Raw genomic sequence first — 17,609 nt, forward strand, 5'->3', positions numbered from 1 at the left:
TGGCTTCCTGTGCTGTGGAAGCCAACAGGACCAGCACGGTGATGCTCACAAGCCTTCCATTCCCATTTACTGAGTCTAACTGAGTCCTACTGGCTGTTTAGTCAGCTGCATCGGGCTACACGCATCCAGAGGTACATCCAAGACAAGACAAGCTTCTTTCTCCTGGAGGAGCAGCTGGGGTGGGTGGTGGTAGTAGGGAAGCCTAGCTTGGAACAGCCTTGGGAAGCTATGCACATCTGAGGTTAGAAGTGAGCAGTGCTTTGGGTGAGTTCCCAGCACTCTGTCACCAGTAGGCTGCAGAGGCTCCAGCAGAGGGCCCATCCCAGGACAGGAGCACTTCTGGACTTCCCACAATGCTCTGCTGCCCCTGCTTCTGGCCTCTGTTAGCAGGTGAGGTCTCTCAACCCTGTGGCCTGGGATTTCTATCCCTTTTGGATGTCATGCTCCTGAGAGAGCTGGTGTAACTTAAGAGTGAGAAGCCAGGACCTGGACATCTGAATTCATTCACTGCTGCTCTACAGCCCAGGGATATGGGACCTAGGGAGCAAAGCCTTCCTGCCTTGGAGAGCCATGGCTGGAGGAGCCAGCTCTGTCTCTGTGTAGCATGGGATTTGGCCTAGGGAGAACCGAACTTCCTGATTTAGGCAGGACTCTGGACAACAGAAAAGACATCTCAGGCCTGCTCTCGTTCTAAGCCAATACATCAGAGCTGCCGAGCAGGTACAGGATGAAGGTCTCTCTCTGCCTGAGGCCTCATCCCCATGTCAATGTGTGCAAAACTCAAAAACAGAAATATGGCTGTGCTGAATTGGCTCAAGCTTTCAGTCCAGTCTTTGGAATAGAAATAAGTACAAACATGTTTTGGAAAACATCGCACCCTAGACAGGAGGGGAAATAACAGCCCACCTCTGAGGAGAAGGTGAGCCCAGGAGACAAAGGACAACCTTTCCCTAAGGATGCAAACCAGGCCCAGGCCGTCAGCATCCTGCTGCCCTTTGGAGGTGGCATCAAGCGTCACCCACATGCTGGTGGGGACAGATGAAGTCTCTGGGTTCTGTGTGAGTGGCCTTACCAGAATAACCATAAAAGACAGTTAACATTTATTCATATGCAATACTGATTAGGAAATATCTCTACAAACACAACTTGCTTAGAAACAGCAAGTCAGCGATAGGATAAAACACTGAGAGAGAAAAGGAGCCGTAAACATACTGCAAAAATGTGTTGGATTTTCTTTTTGTTGATTTTGTTATTTTCATCTTGACTAGCACCATCTGTACACAGAAAGTATGAACACAAATGTTCGGATAAGCATAAAGATTTGCAAGGCACTTGATCTGTCATTCAGGGTCATGTCGTCGTTGCCGTTTTGTTTTTGCCATGGTCAGCAGTGCTGCGTCCACCCTCCCCCTTTCTCACCAAAGCAAGACAAGAGTGAGGTCCCTTTGCTAGCAGTTTTATGTACAAACGAGTTCTCCAAAGTTCCTCAAAGTGCTTCTTCCGTCTCCTGGGGCTTTGATGTCCCTTGGGCTTCCCGTCACTTTCTCCTTCCACGTTATTTGGTGTTCGCACCTTCCCTACAGAACACAAAGCAAGAACCATCTTCCGCTCACGCTCACTGCAGACTTGCCGCCAACCTGCATCCTCAGTCTACTGCCTTTGGGTGCCGCCAGCACAGAAGGCCCAGGGAGGGCGACGAGGGGCCATGGGCGGGGCCGCCTCTCCTTATCGGCGCCTGGAGGTGATATCGAAGCAGGTGACCATCATGAGGTGTGCCTTGCAGAAGTTGACACGGCTCTCCAAGCGCTCCGTCACGCACTCAAGCGCCTCCAGGTACTCCAGGGAATCCAGCTCCAACACCTGCTCCAAGTCAACTGCAAGAGAGGAGGAGGCGCCTCAGGACCACGCCTGCCTGTCGCGCCCAGCGCCCATCTGCTCCGGGGCCTGCCTCAGGATCTCGGGCTGCCTTCCTTCTCACCTGGACTTGGCCCCTGGGGCAGTGGCAGGGAACCTTGGTTACTAGTTTTCAGATCCTTCCTATTTTGTGGAGACTATTCTGGGGAATAAGGAGACATCCTAGCAGCCTCCACCCCCAGTCACCTCCACCCCAGAATCTGTACAAGACTGCTATCCCATTCTGCTTCTTGACCAGGAAGTCGTAGGACTACAAACCAGCTGGGGACAACCTAGCCTTCTTTGGGGGGTCTCACTGGAGTGGCAGATATATTATGCCTTCTTAGGTAAAAGGATGTTCCTCCCTTTCCTTATTCCTTCAAGTGTCCTACACAGCTGCCTCTGAGCCTGTCGCTTGGCTCTTCCTTGTGGGGTCTCATACATGCACTGGTCATTCAGGAAACTGGGCCATAAATACGATCTGGATTAAGATTCTTCCCACAGCAGAAAAGCTGAGATTGCCCATTGGACACCTTGCCTAGTGTCAGGGCCAATACAGGATGCAAAGTCGCATCCTCCTAAGGAGGGGGTATTTGGGGTCCGCCCCTCCCCGGTCCCTCCTTTATCCCAGGATGACAGGAAAGGAGGATGGGCTCCTAGGTCACTGTCCTATTTGGGAAGGACAGCATGGATGGCAGTCAAGGGCAGCAGAGACGGCCTTGACGTCCAAGCCAGGAGACTGGCATGTGACTCCTGTAGCCCCACGACCTTTCTTCTGCAGGTATCATTTGTCATTTGTTACAGGTGAGTAGGACAGTACCTAGCCTCTCTGAGCTATCCACCTTGAGCTGTTGTAAGAATCAAACAAAGATTAGGACCATGAACCTGGCTTGGAAACAGACATGCAGTAGAAACTCCCACTCCCAGGAGTGATGGAGACAGGCTTCCTCACAAAGGAACTGCCTGAGCTCTAGCCAGCAGGCTTCCTCACTTTAAGGCCACACCATTAAATTAATAAGGACCAGGGCTCACCAAATGCCAGTGTAATAATTAAGAAACAAACCCCACCGTGCTGCAACCACAGCAGGCAGCAACCCTGGACTGCCTTGACAGGGGCAGTGGAATTAAAACATAAAAAGCAAAATGGATCCTAGCACATCAGTCTCTGTGCCAATCCCCTGCCTGTTTCCCCCAGGGAAGAGTCAGCATGTAGCCATGTGGGTTATTTTTTTAATCCATTCTCGTTTTCAATTCATCTTAAAGAAACAATCTGTATTTCTCCTTTCACGTGGCTTCCTGTATAGTCTTTTCCTCGGCATCAAACAGTGCTGATTCTTGACATGTACGGTGGTGAGGAGGAAGTACTGCTCCCTGGGAGCATCTAACGTGCGTGTCTGGATGTCTAAGCTTGTTCCCCTCGCAGGGAAATAAAGGCGACTTTGTAAGATGGAGATAATTCTCCACTCCTCCCCCTTGGGCATAAACAGCTCTCCAAAAATCAAATTTTAATGAAAAAACTAAAAAGGAAAGGCCTGCTGAAGGGATTCCCTGGGATCCTGAAGTCCCCAGGGGCTCATGACAGAAGGAAGGCGGTGTCCACAAACGGTGGGAGGGTAAACACAGGCTCTGTGCTTATGCCGTAGTTGGACATCAGCTGGATTCCGAGTTCTGGCCCCGTGAGCCCCTCCGTGTCATGCATGGAAATCCTCCTTGGGGTAGAACTCATGCTTTGTCCAAATCTCTAATAAGGGAACCACCAGCGCATGAGGGACGTGGGCCCGAGGAAGTGTCCCCTGTAGAGAGCGCACACTTAGTGGATAATTACTACCAGATATTGGGCTCTCACAATGGGCCATGCAGGTACTGAGCGCCCCACCAACACTGCAGTAACTCCTTCGTGACACAGGCAGTTATTTTTCTTTACCATTTTGCAATTAATGAAATCAAGATTCAGAGAGGGTCAGAGCACCTTTCCTAAGGTCACACAGCTAATACTGTACATAGGGAAACCAGGGCCCCAAACAGATCTGTAGGGCTTTGGGTGTAATCGTTGCAAGGCAAGTTTGTAACAGGCTCTGTAGAGGGCTGCAGTCAGCACGACCCACAGGGGGTGCCTGAGGGAGACGTCATTACCTCTTTTTTATGTGGAAAAGAAAGTGCTGGGAGACTGTTACACGTGGCTGGGGGGATGTCAAGTCCTGATACTTTCTTCTTCTCCTAATGTCATTTTACTCATTTAAAACGAATTGAACCCAGAGCCTTCACACTAAGCTACCTCCCCACTCCTTTTTTTAAGACAAGTTTTTGCTAAGTTGCTCAGGCTGGGCTCCAACTTGCCATCCTCCTGCCTCAGCCTCCCAGAGTGCTGGGATTACACGCACCACCACACCCAGATTTCACTCAGTCTTTTTTTTTTTTATAAAACCAGCTACTTCAGGACACAAATCTAAGCGTCCAGACCCCACCTATGGGCTCTCCCCAGAAGCCAGACAAGAGAGGGTGACATGCAGGGCTAAGAGGAGCTGCAGGTGGCTGGAGGAGGAGTCAGAGGAGACAGAAAGGGAGAGGACTTTTAATGACACTAGTGTATGTTATGGCACAGGCTAAATCTTTCAGCTTTGTTTTCCATCTCAGTTTAATAACTGGAACCAGACTGAAGCTTTCTTTGGTACAGATGGAATGGTTAGGAACAAATAAATAAGGGACAATTGAATCTTCCCTCAAAGAGAACAAAATTGTCCTGAATTGTTATCAGATGGTTACTGTCACCCTGAACTTACTATCAAATGGAAATAACACCAGGGCTGTTCCTCTTGTGGCTCTATAAATTCCACTCTATTCCGGGGGAGATGAGCAGTGTGACCCCATGACCCTGGAGATTTCTAGTGCGGCCTCATGTGGGGGTGGTCTTCTGCCACGTGCAGGGCAGCCTGGGAGCATCTCATTCTCGGGTGCTGGGGACTGAGCTACATCAGAAGTATCTCACAGGTGTAGTACCCACCACCCATCTCCCTGCCAGGCCTGTCTGTCTCCTGAGGAAAGCCAGATGGCCCCCTGGGCGTCCCCTGGGCATGCCTGAAGTGCATGTCCCCCAGATAGGTCCCGGGCCTTACATTCACGGAGCCACTTGTTGGGGTCCAGCATCAGGTACTGTTTGGTGGCCTCCAGCTCCTTCATCAGCCACTCATACTTGGCTCGGACCTCGGCGATTCTCTGCTGCCGATGTTCCAGAATCTTCAGCTTCGCGTTGAAGCACATGACCTCCTGCACAGGGACAGAGATGGAGACAGTGGTGGTGCCCAGAAAGAAGAGAGGACCACCTTCCAGCAGGAGTGGGCAGAAGGAGCTGGTCGTGGGGAGGAGTGGGGGGACTGTGGGGATCTTGGCCCCATGCCTGCCGCTGCGATCAGACGCCCAGCCCCGGCAGAACAGTGCTGGGTGACACTTCCCTTCAGGAAGCAGGAAAAGTCACACGGTGGGCTAACAACGGTGTGCACTGGGGAGGAAACCTCAAGATCAAAGGCCAGCAAGCGCCCCAAGCCATGGGGGCCCCAGGATGTGAACCTTTAGCGCTTCAGGACAGGAAGCAGAGCTCTCTCCAAGCCCTCTGTCCAGTGACCTCTTTGCTGGGACAGGGGTCCACTGCCACCCTCCGCCCCACCTGGGCCGGGTCCTCTTCCATGAGGAAGGATCAGCCCGGGGACTTGCCTTGAGCCGGAGGATGCTGCCTCACCTTGCTGGTGCCCCCGCGCCGCCGCTGCAGGCGCTCCACGTCGTCGATTTCATAGACTTTAATCTCGAAAGGCTCCCCGAGGCCCCTCTGGGTGCTGCGTAGGGGGCCGTCCACCCAGCGGACCCCGGTGCTGGCCGTGGGCTTTCGCACAGGGGAGGAGGTATCCAGGGACAACGCTGGGATGAGCCTCCGTCTCTGAGAACCTGAGGGAGCGGGGAAGCCCACAGCTGATCTTTTTCTTTCAATCCTTTCATATTTTTTGTTTTTAATGCAAGAAACAGGGTCACGATTGGCACCCACGACCAGCTGCAGAACCGCGCGTGCAGGGCTTCTGCGGCGCCCACCTTCGCATTCACTCCCTGGGCTTCACCCGGAGAAGCCGAGCAAGGGCCCCCCTCCTCCCATTAGGAGCCAGCCTGTGCTCTGGGATGCCCCACAGCACACAGCAGAGAACTGCGAGCCACATGCGTTGCTGTGAAATTAAAGATCTATTTAGGCAGAAAGACCAGGTGTTCCTATGGTGGTTACAGGAGCACACTTATACCAACCGCATTATAGTGAGCAGTTACATGTGCGAGGCATCTTCCGACATTCAGCAATTGGTATACATTGCGACAAACACTGCCACCCCCTCCCCATATCGGTCTTTCTTTCTCTCTCTTTCTTCTCTTTTTCCTCTGTGCTGAGGCTCAAACCCAGGACCTTGAGCCTGCTAGGCAGGCAATCTGCCACTGAGCTACGACCCAAACCCGTCCTTCTCTTCCTCTCTCAGCAGGAGACCCTCGTGTTAGCAGGCACAGGTCTAGGGACAGTAGAGATCATGCTCTTGCGGGGCCCATTTGGGGCATCAGCAGAAGAGCTATGCACAACTACCAGAAAGTATCGTTAAGGGGTCTGTCATTTTCTTCTTTCTTCCTTTGTCTGTGTAAAATCAAGCCCAACAGTTGGTCCATAAGATGATCATAAACATCAACAAAAAAGACAGAGAGCCAAGATCCCTAATGCCAAGGAGACTTAAATGAGAATAAATCCCTATATTGCATTAAGTGTTTTGTTTTTTTTAAATGTATTTGGTACAGGTCCTACAGAGTCTTACTACACAGATTGGACTTGTAGCAATTCTCCTGTTTTTAGCTTCCCAAGTGCTGGGATTACAGGTATGCGCCACTATGCCCAGTCTGAATCTCCATATTAGTGCATCCCCAGGGCAGGACAGCACAGCACACAGGGGATTGAAGCCTGGCTGCTGCGCTCTGCCTAAGCAGACACTTAAGTCTGCTGAGCTAGCTGGCCAGCCCAGGGATTTTCTTTTGATTGATTGATCGATTGATTTATGTGGCACAGGGTCTTGCTATGCAGATCAGACTCATAGAGATCCTCCTGTCTCAGCATCCCCAGCACTGGGATTACAGCCGTGTGCCACCACTAGATTGCTGAGCTATTTTTCCAACCCCGTTAGGGGGTTTCTGATGGAAACATAGTCCCAGTACATGCACATTTAATTCTCACAGAAGAGGAAATTAAAGTACAAAGAATGAAAATAGTTTGCCCAAGGAAGTCTCAGTACTTCCTTGTTGCATAAAAATTCACTGCCCATCTAAAATAAAATGAAGAGGGGCTACTGGAATCTTTACAAGGTGGGGCATGGTGAGAGGAAATGAGGTCATAGGGGTGTGGCCTTGAAGGGGATATTGGGAATCCAGCCTCTGTCTGTCTGTCTGTCTGTCTGTCTCTCTCTCTCTCTCTCTCTCTCTCTCTCTCTCTCTCTCTCTCTCTCTCTTTCCTGACTTGACAGGGAGGAAACAGTTTTGCTCTACCACACTCCTGCCATAATGTTCTGCTTCCTCTTATGCCCCAAGTGCAACGCTCACGTGAACATGGACTGAAATGCCTGAAGCCATGAGTCAAAATAAACCTTTTCTCCTTTGAATTTTTTTAAAATTCACATCTCAGAAATGTGGTCACTGTGATGCAAAGGCCCCACTGAGCCAACAGAGTACTGATGTTTTCATGTCTAGTGAGCAAAGCCATGGCTGGGCCTTCAAAGCACAGGCCTGATAATTTCACTGATGGCTGAAGTAGAACTAGCTTCTTGCTTTGGGAAACTATGGTGTCTCTTCTGCTTCTCCCGCTCCCTTTGCCCATGCAGGTTTGGGAGCTTCTAGACTGATTCTTTGGAAGGGAAGCCTGCGTCTATTGCAGGCTATGCTATGATGTTGGGCATTCCTTGAGGGGGGACTGGAATTTTGGAGGTTGCTTTTTCCTGGGAGGAAGGGTGGTTGAGAAAGCCAATGGAATCCGAGCAGGTCTACCCAGAAGCTGAGGGAAACCTGATCTCCTGTCACTCTGAACCTGTACACAGCTCCTTTCTGAGGTTGCATAACGAAGACAGAATTCGTCTTAAGCCTGTGCTGGATGTGGAACAGATGAAGAACGCCATCCAAAGCTGGATTGGACTATTAAAAGGTGAAAGATTTATATGATCTGAAGAGAAACCAGAGTATTGGACTATTAAATTATTCGTGCAAACAATGAAAATTATAAAACATTGATGAGGAAACAGGAGATGACACACACAAAAATTTTGGAAAGACCTTCCCTGTTCACGGATTGAGAGAATAGTGTTAACATGTCTATACCAACACTATCTACAGATTCAATGCAGTCCCCATCAAAACACCAATGACATTCTTCATAGAACTAGAAAAACAGTCGTAAAATTCATGTAAAACAAAAAGACCTCTGAGTAGTCAAAGAAATCTTGAACAAAAAGAACAAAGACAATGGCCTCACAATACCTAACTTCAACACAAACTACAGAGCTTGGTATTGTGATCCTAGAAATAAAGCCACATATCTGTAGTCAAATGTATGTCTTTATACACAAAGACATTTAAAACATATACTGGAGAAGCCCAATATGGTGGTGCACTACTATAATGCCAGCACTTCTGGAAGCTGAGGCAGGAGGATCCAAGTTTAAGCTCAACTTTGGCAACTTAGCAGCTTAGGGGGTCTCTTTCTCAAAGTGTAAAATAAGATAAAATAATAATTAAAAGGCTATGATATAACTCATTGTGAAGGCCCTGATTAATTACCCTCCCACATTCACACAAACATATAAACAAAAACAAACAAACAAAAAAACCCAAAAAACTCTTTGGAAAAAGGATGCCCTCTTCAACAAATGGTGCTTGGAAGACTGGAAATCCACATGCAGAGAACTAAAACTTGATCCCTACTCTCATCATATAAAAAAAATCAATTAAAAATGGAATAAAGACCTACTTGCAGGATTTAAAACTATGATGTGAGAAGAAAATAGGAGAAACACTTCAAGAGATTGGCAGTCAATGAATTTTTGGGTAAGACTCCAAATATACAGGAATAGAAAGCAACATTTGACAAATGAGACATCAAACTGTACAGCAAACAACAGCATAATGAGAAAAGTTGTGCCTGCTATTCATCAGACAGAAGAGGAATATCAAGAATGTACAAAGAATTAAAAATTAGAAACCAAGCATATCAATAAAAATGGGCAAATGATCCGAGTAGACACTTTTCAAAAGAAGAACTTTAAATGGCCAAAAAATATGGGAGCTAGACAAGGTATGTCTACGTCTTGTCCTCTGATTAACTACTATGAAGACAACAATATACAATGTATTAATCATTGTAACTGTCTTACTAACCTATTCCAAAATTGTTTCATTGCTATTTTATCTTTTTTTGTTATTAAAGTGAATAAAAAAACAAAGGAGGAGTGTGGGTGATCTGAGAGGATGTTAGACAAGAAACAACTACAGAGATAATATTAAAGTTTAAATGCAACATGGTAAAGAATACAGAAACCTCAGCCCAATTTACAACTAAACTAAACAACTATATCACTTAGCAATATAAAACAATGGGAAAACCACACACACACACACACACACACACACAATGGGAGAAATATGCACCATCTCCATACCACTAGGCATCAGGGATGCGTGAATCAGAACAACAAAGAGATACTATTTCACCTCAGAACGGCTATTATTAAAAAAACAAAGAAACCCTGGTGATTTTGGGGGCAGAAGGGCAGAGTTCTCATCCACTGCTGGCAGGAATGTGAACCTGTACAGCTACCAGAGGGCAGAGAATGCACGTTTCTCAGAACACCAGAACCAGATCTACCTGCTGAGGCAGCTGTCCTACTCCTGGGTAGTGGGAAACGAAATCAGCCTATTAGAGAGCCCTCGAAGCCGAGCTTAAGGCAGTACCATCCGCAACAGCCCCAGGGGAGCCTGCCCAGGGGTTTGTCAATAGATGGTGGGAATGTAAGTGTATATCTATCCTAAACCATTTTGAATACACAGATACAAAAAAATCTGAAAGGTACAACAGATACTGGGAAAAGGGAATGAACCTATTCAAATGAAGGAATTAATGAGTTGAGGAAAAGGACAGGAGAGGTAGTGAGGGAAAGAGATAGATCTATGCACGTAAGCAGGAGGGCTTGGAAAACTGTACTCTGGACTTATGCTGCATTATGGAAAGGAGCAGTTAATGCTTAATTTGTTTTGTCTCCTTTTTTTCAATTCTTCGACCTTTTTCTCTTTTTAATTTCTTATATATTTCTTTCTTTTTTTCTTTCTTCCGATTTTACATGCATATATCTAGTAATAAGAACAACTAGTTGGAAGACAACACATGCATTACAACAAATACTGTGAAATTCATGTTATTTTGTTAAGTGAAATTCTGCATCACTTATAATTTTTCTGTTTTAATACTACTTTGTACTATCTTTAAAAAATAAAAAATTAAAAATAATAAAAAAGAAAATGTACAAAAAATAAAAATACCAAATATATATATATTGTTTATATATATATATAACAACAAATAGATGGTGGGTAAGGAAAGTGGGGCACAAACACAAATTACGGGTTCTTATTCTGCCAGCAGGAAATCCTGGGAACTCCTGCCACTTGCAGCAAACTGGATGGAGCTGGAGGAGATCAGGGTAAGTGACGTCCAGAGAAAGGCACAGGAAGACAAACACCACGTGGTTCTCGCATGTGTGGAAACTAAAAACAGTATTCCTGAGAGTAGAATAGTGCCGACTATGGCCTGGGAGGGAGAATGTGGAAAAAAGGAGGTTGGATTTGACAGCGCACGTTGCATGCGTGTATGGAAATTGCACGCAGGGCGCCTGGTAATACGGACAATGTGTGTGTGTGTGTGTGTGTGTGTGTGTGTGTTTTGTTTGTTTTAAATGAGACCAAGAGAGAGTTGGCAATAAGACAACCCAGACCAGCGGAAGCCTACATTATCCTGCAGTTTTTCTGGCGCCCCTGGACATGTGGCTGTATCCTGGACCTGCGTAGCTGTGGGTGCTGCTCCTTAGGCTCACATCAACAGTGAGGCAAGGCCCAGAAGCCGGTCCATTGGTCTTGGAGTCCTATGTCTCCACCCTTCCTCCTAACCCCTCCCACCCCTCCCCTGAGTCCAGCAGGTTCTCCCTCCTGAGTGCAGAGCCAGAGTGACCCTCTCAGCCTCAGAGCCCTTCTAGGAAGAGAGGAACCGTTCTCTCCCACCTTGAGAGCACCCAGGACTGCAAAGAAAGCCTAGAGGAAGGCGCCATGACCAAGGACAGTGTCAGAATTCTTCGACACAGAATGAAGGAGAAAGCATGATCCAGGGCCACTTCCTCACTACTTCTTTGTCCCAGGGAATCAGGGACACAAAGAGCCACCACTGTGGTCCCGAGGCAGATGGAGCTGCAAGTAGCTGCCCGCCCGGAGATGCTGAGGTCCCCTCTGTACAGAGCTCATTTTCCCTACAAAGCACCCCTTGCTCTCCAAGCTCCCCTGATTTCACATCAGATGTCCCTTTCTGGAGCCCAATCACACTTTTTGAATGGGAATGAACCAGATAATGCTCTTTTACAAGAACCATGTGCAGCTGGTTGACAAGTCCAGCCACTGTGACTCTGAGCCTTTGTGCCTCAGTCCCAGCCCCTGCAGCCCTGGCAAGGGTAGCAGCTGCAGGGGCTGAGTGGGGATGAGCTTGGGGCAGGGGGCAGAAGGAGGAGAACGAACCGTGAGTGGTCGGGAATACTGAAGGTGAACACACAGTGAGCCAGGGTCTCATCGTCTTCTAGGCTGCTAACACTCTGGAAGTGGCTCCTGCTGTCCTCTTTTCTCTGGGTTTCATAAATGCTCTCAGAGTGCAGAGAGGGTGACTGGTAAAATAGAACATACTTGTTCCGATACCAAAGTCATTTATGAAATGTGTGGAGTCTCTCAGTATCTAAGCAGAGCTGGATAGCCCTAAACAGGCTTAGGCATTTGTAGGATGACTGCCTGCCTGAGAAACAGAGCTGGAACTGAGGAGAGTCACTGATGGAATGGTGTAGTAGTCCTCTAGTGCTGTGTAACAAAAGACCCCCAACCTTAGCAGCTAAAACCAGTTAGCTCATACATTCTTGTGGTCTGAAATCTGATAGCAACTGAGCTGGGTGACTCAGGCTCAGTCTCCTGTGAGTCACCCTCAAACTGTCAGATGTGACTTCAAGTCATCTGAAGGCTTGGCAGGGGTGGGACCCTCTTTCTTCTGGGCTCACTCATGTGACTAATGGTAGGAGGCTTTGGTTCACTGCCACCTGGGCCTCCCCACAAGGCCACCAAAGAAATGGATGTTGGCTTCCACATGTTAGTGACCTGAGAGAGTGTGAAAGCACCTGGGAGGGAAACCGTGAGGTTTCTGTAATCTAACCTTGAAAGAGACATAGTGCCACTTCTGCTTTACCACTGATCACAGAGACTAATGGTGGTGCATGGTGGGAGGGGCCTGCACAGGGGTGCGAATACCACGAGGAGGACGTCATTGGGCTCATCTTGGAGTGTGGCCGTGGTGATGGCTCAGGATCAGGTGGGAGCATCTGGGAGGGGCCCCCTTCTATCTAACAGATATCCAGTAGGGAGATCACTGAGATGCCGAGAAAGACAAGTCCCAAGACTGAACAGAGTGTCCTTTCTCTAAACTACAATAGTCTAATGGAAATATCACGAAGGCCACCTCCTACCTTGAATACTATCTGGTCACCTTTGAACTCCGGGGCCACCTCCACAAGCATGGGAAGGGGAACCCGGGGCTGTTCTGACTGTGGTTCTCTTGCACATTAATGAGCTGGTGACACAGGTGTTGTGAAGATTGGATCTGGTCACCCAAGCCTCAATATCATGAAGGAACTGACATTTTGTACCTACAACAGAGGAGCCTCCTCTCCACCCTTGTCTCCTGCCCAGATACAGTGAGTCTCACATAAGCCGTGCTGGGGACAGCAAAGGACCTGCCTTCCACAGGTCCTGAGGACCAGGCGTGGTCAGGCCAGAGAAATGGCTTTCAGCAACCTGAATGATATCTCAGAGGTCTAGCTGGTGCCCTCCTATTGCTCAAAAAAGCATGGGAGGCGAAGGTGGGAGGCGAAGGTGGGAGGCGAAGGTGGGAGGCGAAGGTGGGAGGCGAAGGTGGGAGGCGAAGGTGGGAGGCGAAGGTGCCAACATGCTGTGCCATGCGGAGACGACAGACAACAGAGTCTGGTCTGATCCCCATATAGTAAGACTGCTTAGGCTAAGTCAAGAATGCCTGTTGTCCCAGCACTCTGGGAGGCTGAGGCAAGAAGCCTGCAAGTTTGAACCCAGCCTCAGGAACTGATGTGGCTTCCTTCAGACACTGGGGGGTCAGGGCTTCCTCCTCTGGACCATGCCCTGCTGGTCAGCCCAGCACACGGTCAGGAAGTATAGAAGTCCAGATGTGAAACACACCAGCCCCTCACTGCCAGCATCATTTTGCCATACATAGTGGATCCCCTGAAGCCCATGAAAGTGAACAGTGTGACTTTAATGACACTTCCAGCTAGAGCCTTCCCCTTGGTGGAGGCTGAGCCACACGGCCCTCCCTCCTGTCGGGGTGGCTGAAGTGTATGCAACTGACAGTTCCCTGGGTCACCATGCCCATCTGCACCACCGATGGCCTGGCTGAGAAGTCTGCCTTGGGGCCTTTTGTCTTTGACATCACTGGGTTCAACAGAAGTGTCCACTGGGACCCTACAGGTGCGGTCTTCAAGGTCCAATGTCAGGAAACTTCAAGAGTACAGAAGCCTCACCGCACTTTCTGGGGTGGGGAACAGCTGCGTGGTATCCACACTCCACCCTGGGAAGTGCCCACATTAGCTTTTCCCATCACCTGTTGTCTACTTGCTTGCTTGAGTTGTGGGCAGCAGGAAGGCAGTGAGTGGAAAAGCCTGAGGTCCTGATGTGGAGAGATCCACAGATGTCAGGCACGTTGGGAGACGCAGACTAGGAAGATGAGCGAATGTGCACGACTCTAGTGACACACAAGACGCCATCCCATGTCTCCTGGGTGACTGTACTGCCTGTCGTAATGCTTAACTGACACATCCACTGTCCCTAGGGCAAAGAAACAAAAAAGGCAGGTACCCTGTCCTTGGGGTCCCTGCTCCCCCTAGGCAGAATGTACCCAGGACCATATCTACAACTCCTCTGTACCCCAAGGCCCTAGTCTCAGGAGCTTCCTTTGTATCTTGGGGAAGCAATCGTTCCCTACTCTCACTCTATATTAAAAATGTTTCTTTCATTCTGAACCCATCCTCATCTCATAGATTTTCTTAGGAACATTCAGGAAACCTCAAGCTGCCAGCGATCAGTGCAATTCTTCCAGTTTCCATTGAAATCCTTGGCCAATGTGTTTCTGGTACTCATGAAAAACAAAGCTGGGCGTGTACGTGAGAACCAAATGAACCAGTGCTGCGCTCCTGGCCCTGCTAAGGGCGATCAGTCACAGGAGCCCGGCACTATGTACTGCACTTAGACCCAGGAGCTCCATGAACCACAGGCAGAAATCACCCCCGCAAGATGGACTGTTGATCAAAAGGTTTATGCAATGCAAGAGAAAGGAAGGTGCTTTGAATGACAAAACAGGAAACTGGACTTAACATCTTAAGCCAGTATCACCAATCAGCAGATCAAGATGTGAAAATACATGGAAAATAAATATGAACAAGCTTTTAGGACAACACTGCCAAAAAATTAACCATCCAAGCAATGGTACCCATTGGTAGCCAGCCTCTGCTCTGTGCTGGGTACCGAGCAGGCTGGAAGTGCATGTCCAGGCAATTGAAGGCCTGGGAGTGTCTCTGGGCCAACCTGCTTCCCTGGGGTGGTTGCTTTGAATAGACCCTCCCTCTGTCCTGAGCTGGATGCAGCCACAGGATCTGGCCTCCTTGCTGCGGGAATGAACTTCAGTCTAATCAAGGCACTTGTCCACTTTCAGGCTTCCCTGTCCAGCCCTGGAGAGAGCAAGAGGAAGAAGCCAAGAAAGTGACCCAGTGAGGTTGGGGTGGAATTTGAGGACCCAGAGGAAGACGAAGAGGACCCATGGAGAGTTTATGTCATAAGTAATGCAGGACGGAGAGGGAAGTGGCAATGTCAGAACTGGGGTCTTAGCCGAGACAACGCATGAACTGCACTTCACAGTGTTCGTCCTCGGAGCAATTCACATGCATCCCGGCCAGGACAGATGCTGCTCCCTGCCCGGGCCAGCTGTCATCACTGTAATTCATAGTTGGAGGCTTCAGATAATTTCAAATCACTGAGCACAAGGGGCAGGCTAGGCAGTATGGGAAGATCAATGAAAATCCATTGATCAAAGTAACTGAAAATGTCTCTAATCCTTGATCGAGAATTTATAATGACATTGGCAACATTTACAATATGTCATACATTCTAATGAGTGGGTAAGACAAAATGGGATGCTGTGTATTCCTACAGTAGTTCCCAGATGGCAAGGAACAACTTCACCTAGGTTACACTGTGTGGGTTCTCCTTATGCTTGTTGCCCCAGCTTGGGCTCCATCACCAACGTGGGCTCCAGCGCCCTCTGTCCTTTCTGCTTCGGCAGGTGTGTACATCCTTCAACACCTGCCCTAACCCTGAAGCTTTCAGATGCTCCAACCTGCAGGATCCTGCCTGTCTGAAGGCTCCCTGTGTGTCTTCCTTGCCCGCTCAGCACAGCATGCTCCCCTTTGTGTTTTCTGCTGCACTCTTTCTCTCCGATTAAATTCCCAACATCTGACCACTGTCCTGTCTTTTATGCAGCAGCCCCTCCCCAAAGCACCTGCCTCTCAACATCACCAGTGCTAAGAGGGTACAAGAAGCCCAAGGCAGTATATGACAGGCCTGGTCCCCAGATTGGTGCCCTGGGAGAAGCTTTTCAGAGGTGGGGCCTAAGGAGATGTCCTGAGCCACTGGGGCTGCTCTTAAGGGGGACAGTGGGAATCCGCCTCTTTCTCCCTGTCGCCTGGCAGCCATAAGGCAAGCAATGCTCCCTGTTGTGACGGACCGCCTTACCAGGCCCCAGTGTAGCAGCAACGCTGGCCCACCATGGACTGGACCCTCTGCAACTCTGAGCCAAAACAAACTTTTTTCCTTTTAAGTTGGTTGTCAGGTAGTTTGTTACAGCAATGGAAAAACTAACTAATATGACAACAGAAAATAAGGCCTACTGACAACGGATTGTCTTGTAGAAAAGATGTCACATCATGATCCATATATTTTTGTATGACTTTTGTCTCAGTTACTTTTCTCTCACTGCTGGGACAAAATATCTGACACCCCAAATCAAGGAAGGAAAGGTTTATTTAGCTCATAGTTTGTGGACATTTCAGCCCATGATTAGCTGGCTCCAAGACAGAGCAGCTCATGGGAGAAGGAAGCAGCTCAAGGTGGCAAAAAACAGCAAGAGCAAAGGGAGCAGCACAGCAGCACTGAGGCAAGCCTCTCTTCCTTCCTTACACTGCACTCAGGCTATGCACCCCAGGGGGGTGTAGTGTTCACAGCATAATCCAGCAGCACTCACACTCCTAATCCCAGTATTGGCCCATGAATTAATCACAAACTCTGGAAGCTGCCCAATGACTGCATGAGGCTTTGGGGGGACAGCTAGACACAAACCACAACAACTTGTAAAGTCTCACACAATTGGGCAGGACAGACAAGGGCCATTAACTACGAGATCCTTCACTTTACTTTACATGAGAAAGTAAGAGTGCAGAGAGGCTAGCTCTCCCTGAAGGCCACACAGCATGAGACCCAAGGCTCGCGCTTCCTGGCCTAGCCTTCTCATTGCACAGTGGCACAGCCAGTGGGACAAGCTCAAGTCTGCACAGCCCCTGCCAGCGTGGGACTCCAGGAAGGGGGTGGAAAGATGCAACTCGCTAACGTTTGATGGCTTCTACTGCTATATACATCACGAAGGAATCAGAGAGCACGTGGTTATTTTCCCAGCAGGGTAACTCTAGTTCCTTTTTGCTAAGGTAATAGCCAAAGCTTTAACAATTTCAAAATTAAAATCCACGGCAGATAAAAGACAACTAGCCATCTCCCCCGAGATCCAAGCATCTCCAGTCATTGTGAACTCCAGCCAACTAGTTTGGAATTTCTTATGAAGAGTTTTATGCCTTCTCTTAAAGAGGTTGCTTTTGATTTATGCTGATCATCTCTGACAGCCAGCATTTCTCTTAATAATAATCATAAATAAGAGAGACAAGGTCACCTAACCTGAAATGAGCTCTTCTTCCCCACGATATCCATCACGGAGCCTTAGGTCTGCAGCGGCTGATCTGAAAGGTCTAAAGCTCGCGGCGCTCCCTCCTAAATCCCTCTCTAACACCTGCCCTGGCATTTTTATCTCACACCATTTTCCTCTGATAGCCCTGCTGCCAAAGAGACACGAGAGGACCATCATGAGGAAAGGATTCACCCCTGAGCAAGGACACAGGCGGAGCCTGCTGCCCGCTGACTGAGAATTATTGTATGCCTTTTCTTCTTTATTCATTCTAATAGCCAAGCCAATACGTGAAAGGCTTAAAAAGAGAGTCAAAGATAGTAAGAACAAAAGAGATGAGTAG

At 48.6% G+C, this 17,609-nt stretch overlaps 1 protein-coding gene across 4 annotated transcripts in view; it reads right to left on the bottom strand.

Moving 5' to 3' along the window:
• Positions 1–1,079: 1,079 nt before the first annotated feature.
• Kif26b (kinesin family member 26B) overlaps positions 1,080–17,609 on the bottom strand; it is a 512,864-nt gene continuing 496,334 nt past the window's right edge. For all 4 annotated transcript variants that reach the window (XM_023710227.1, XM_023710226.1, XM_004626828.2 and 1 more), the window contains 3 exons: positions 5,627–5,829; positions 5,007–5,157; positions 1,080–1,874 (listed from right to left, as the gene is read on the bottom strand). In XM_023710227.1, the coding sequence (XP_023565995.1) occupies positions 1,726–1,874; positions 5,007–5,157; positions 5,627–5,829 (503 nt within the window). In that variant the 3' untranslated portion in view covers positions 1,080–1,725. The remainder of the gene's footprint in view (positions 1,875–5,006; positions 5,158–5,626; positions 5,830–17,609) is intronic.

This window comes from Octodon degus, unplaced genomic scaffold, assembly GCF_000260255.1.
Source record: "Octodon degus isolate 3935 unplaced genomic scaffold, OctDeg1.0 scaffold00017, whole genome shotgun sequence".
Lineage (NCBI taxonomy): Eukaryota > Metazoa > Chordata > Mammalia > Rodentia > Octodontidae > Octodon > Octodon degus.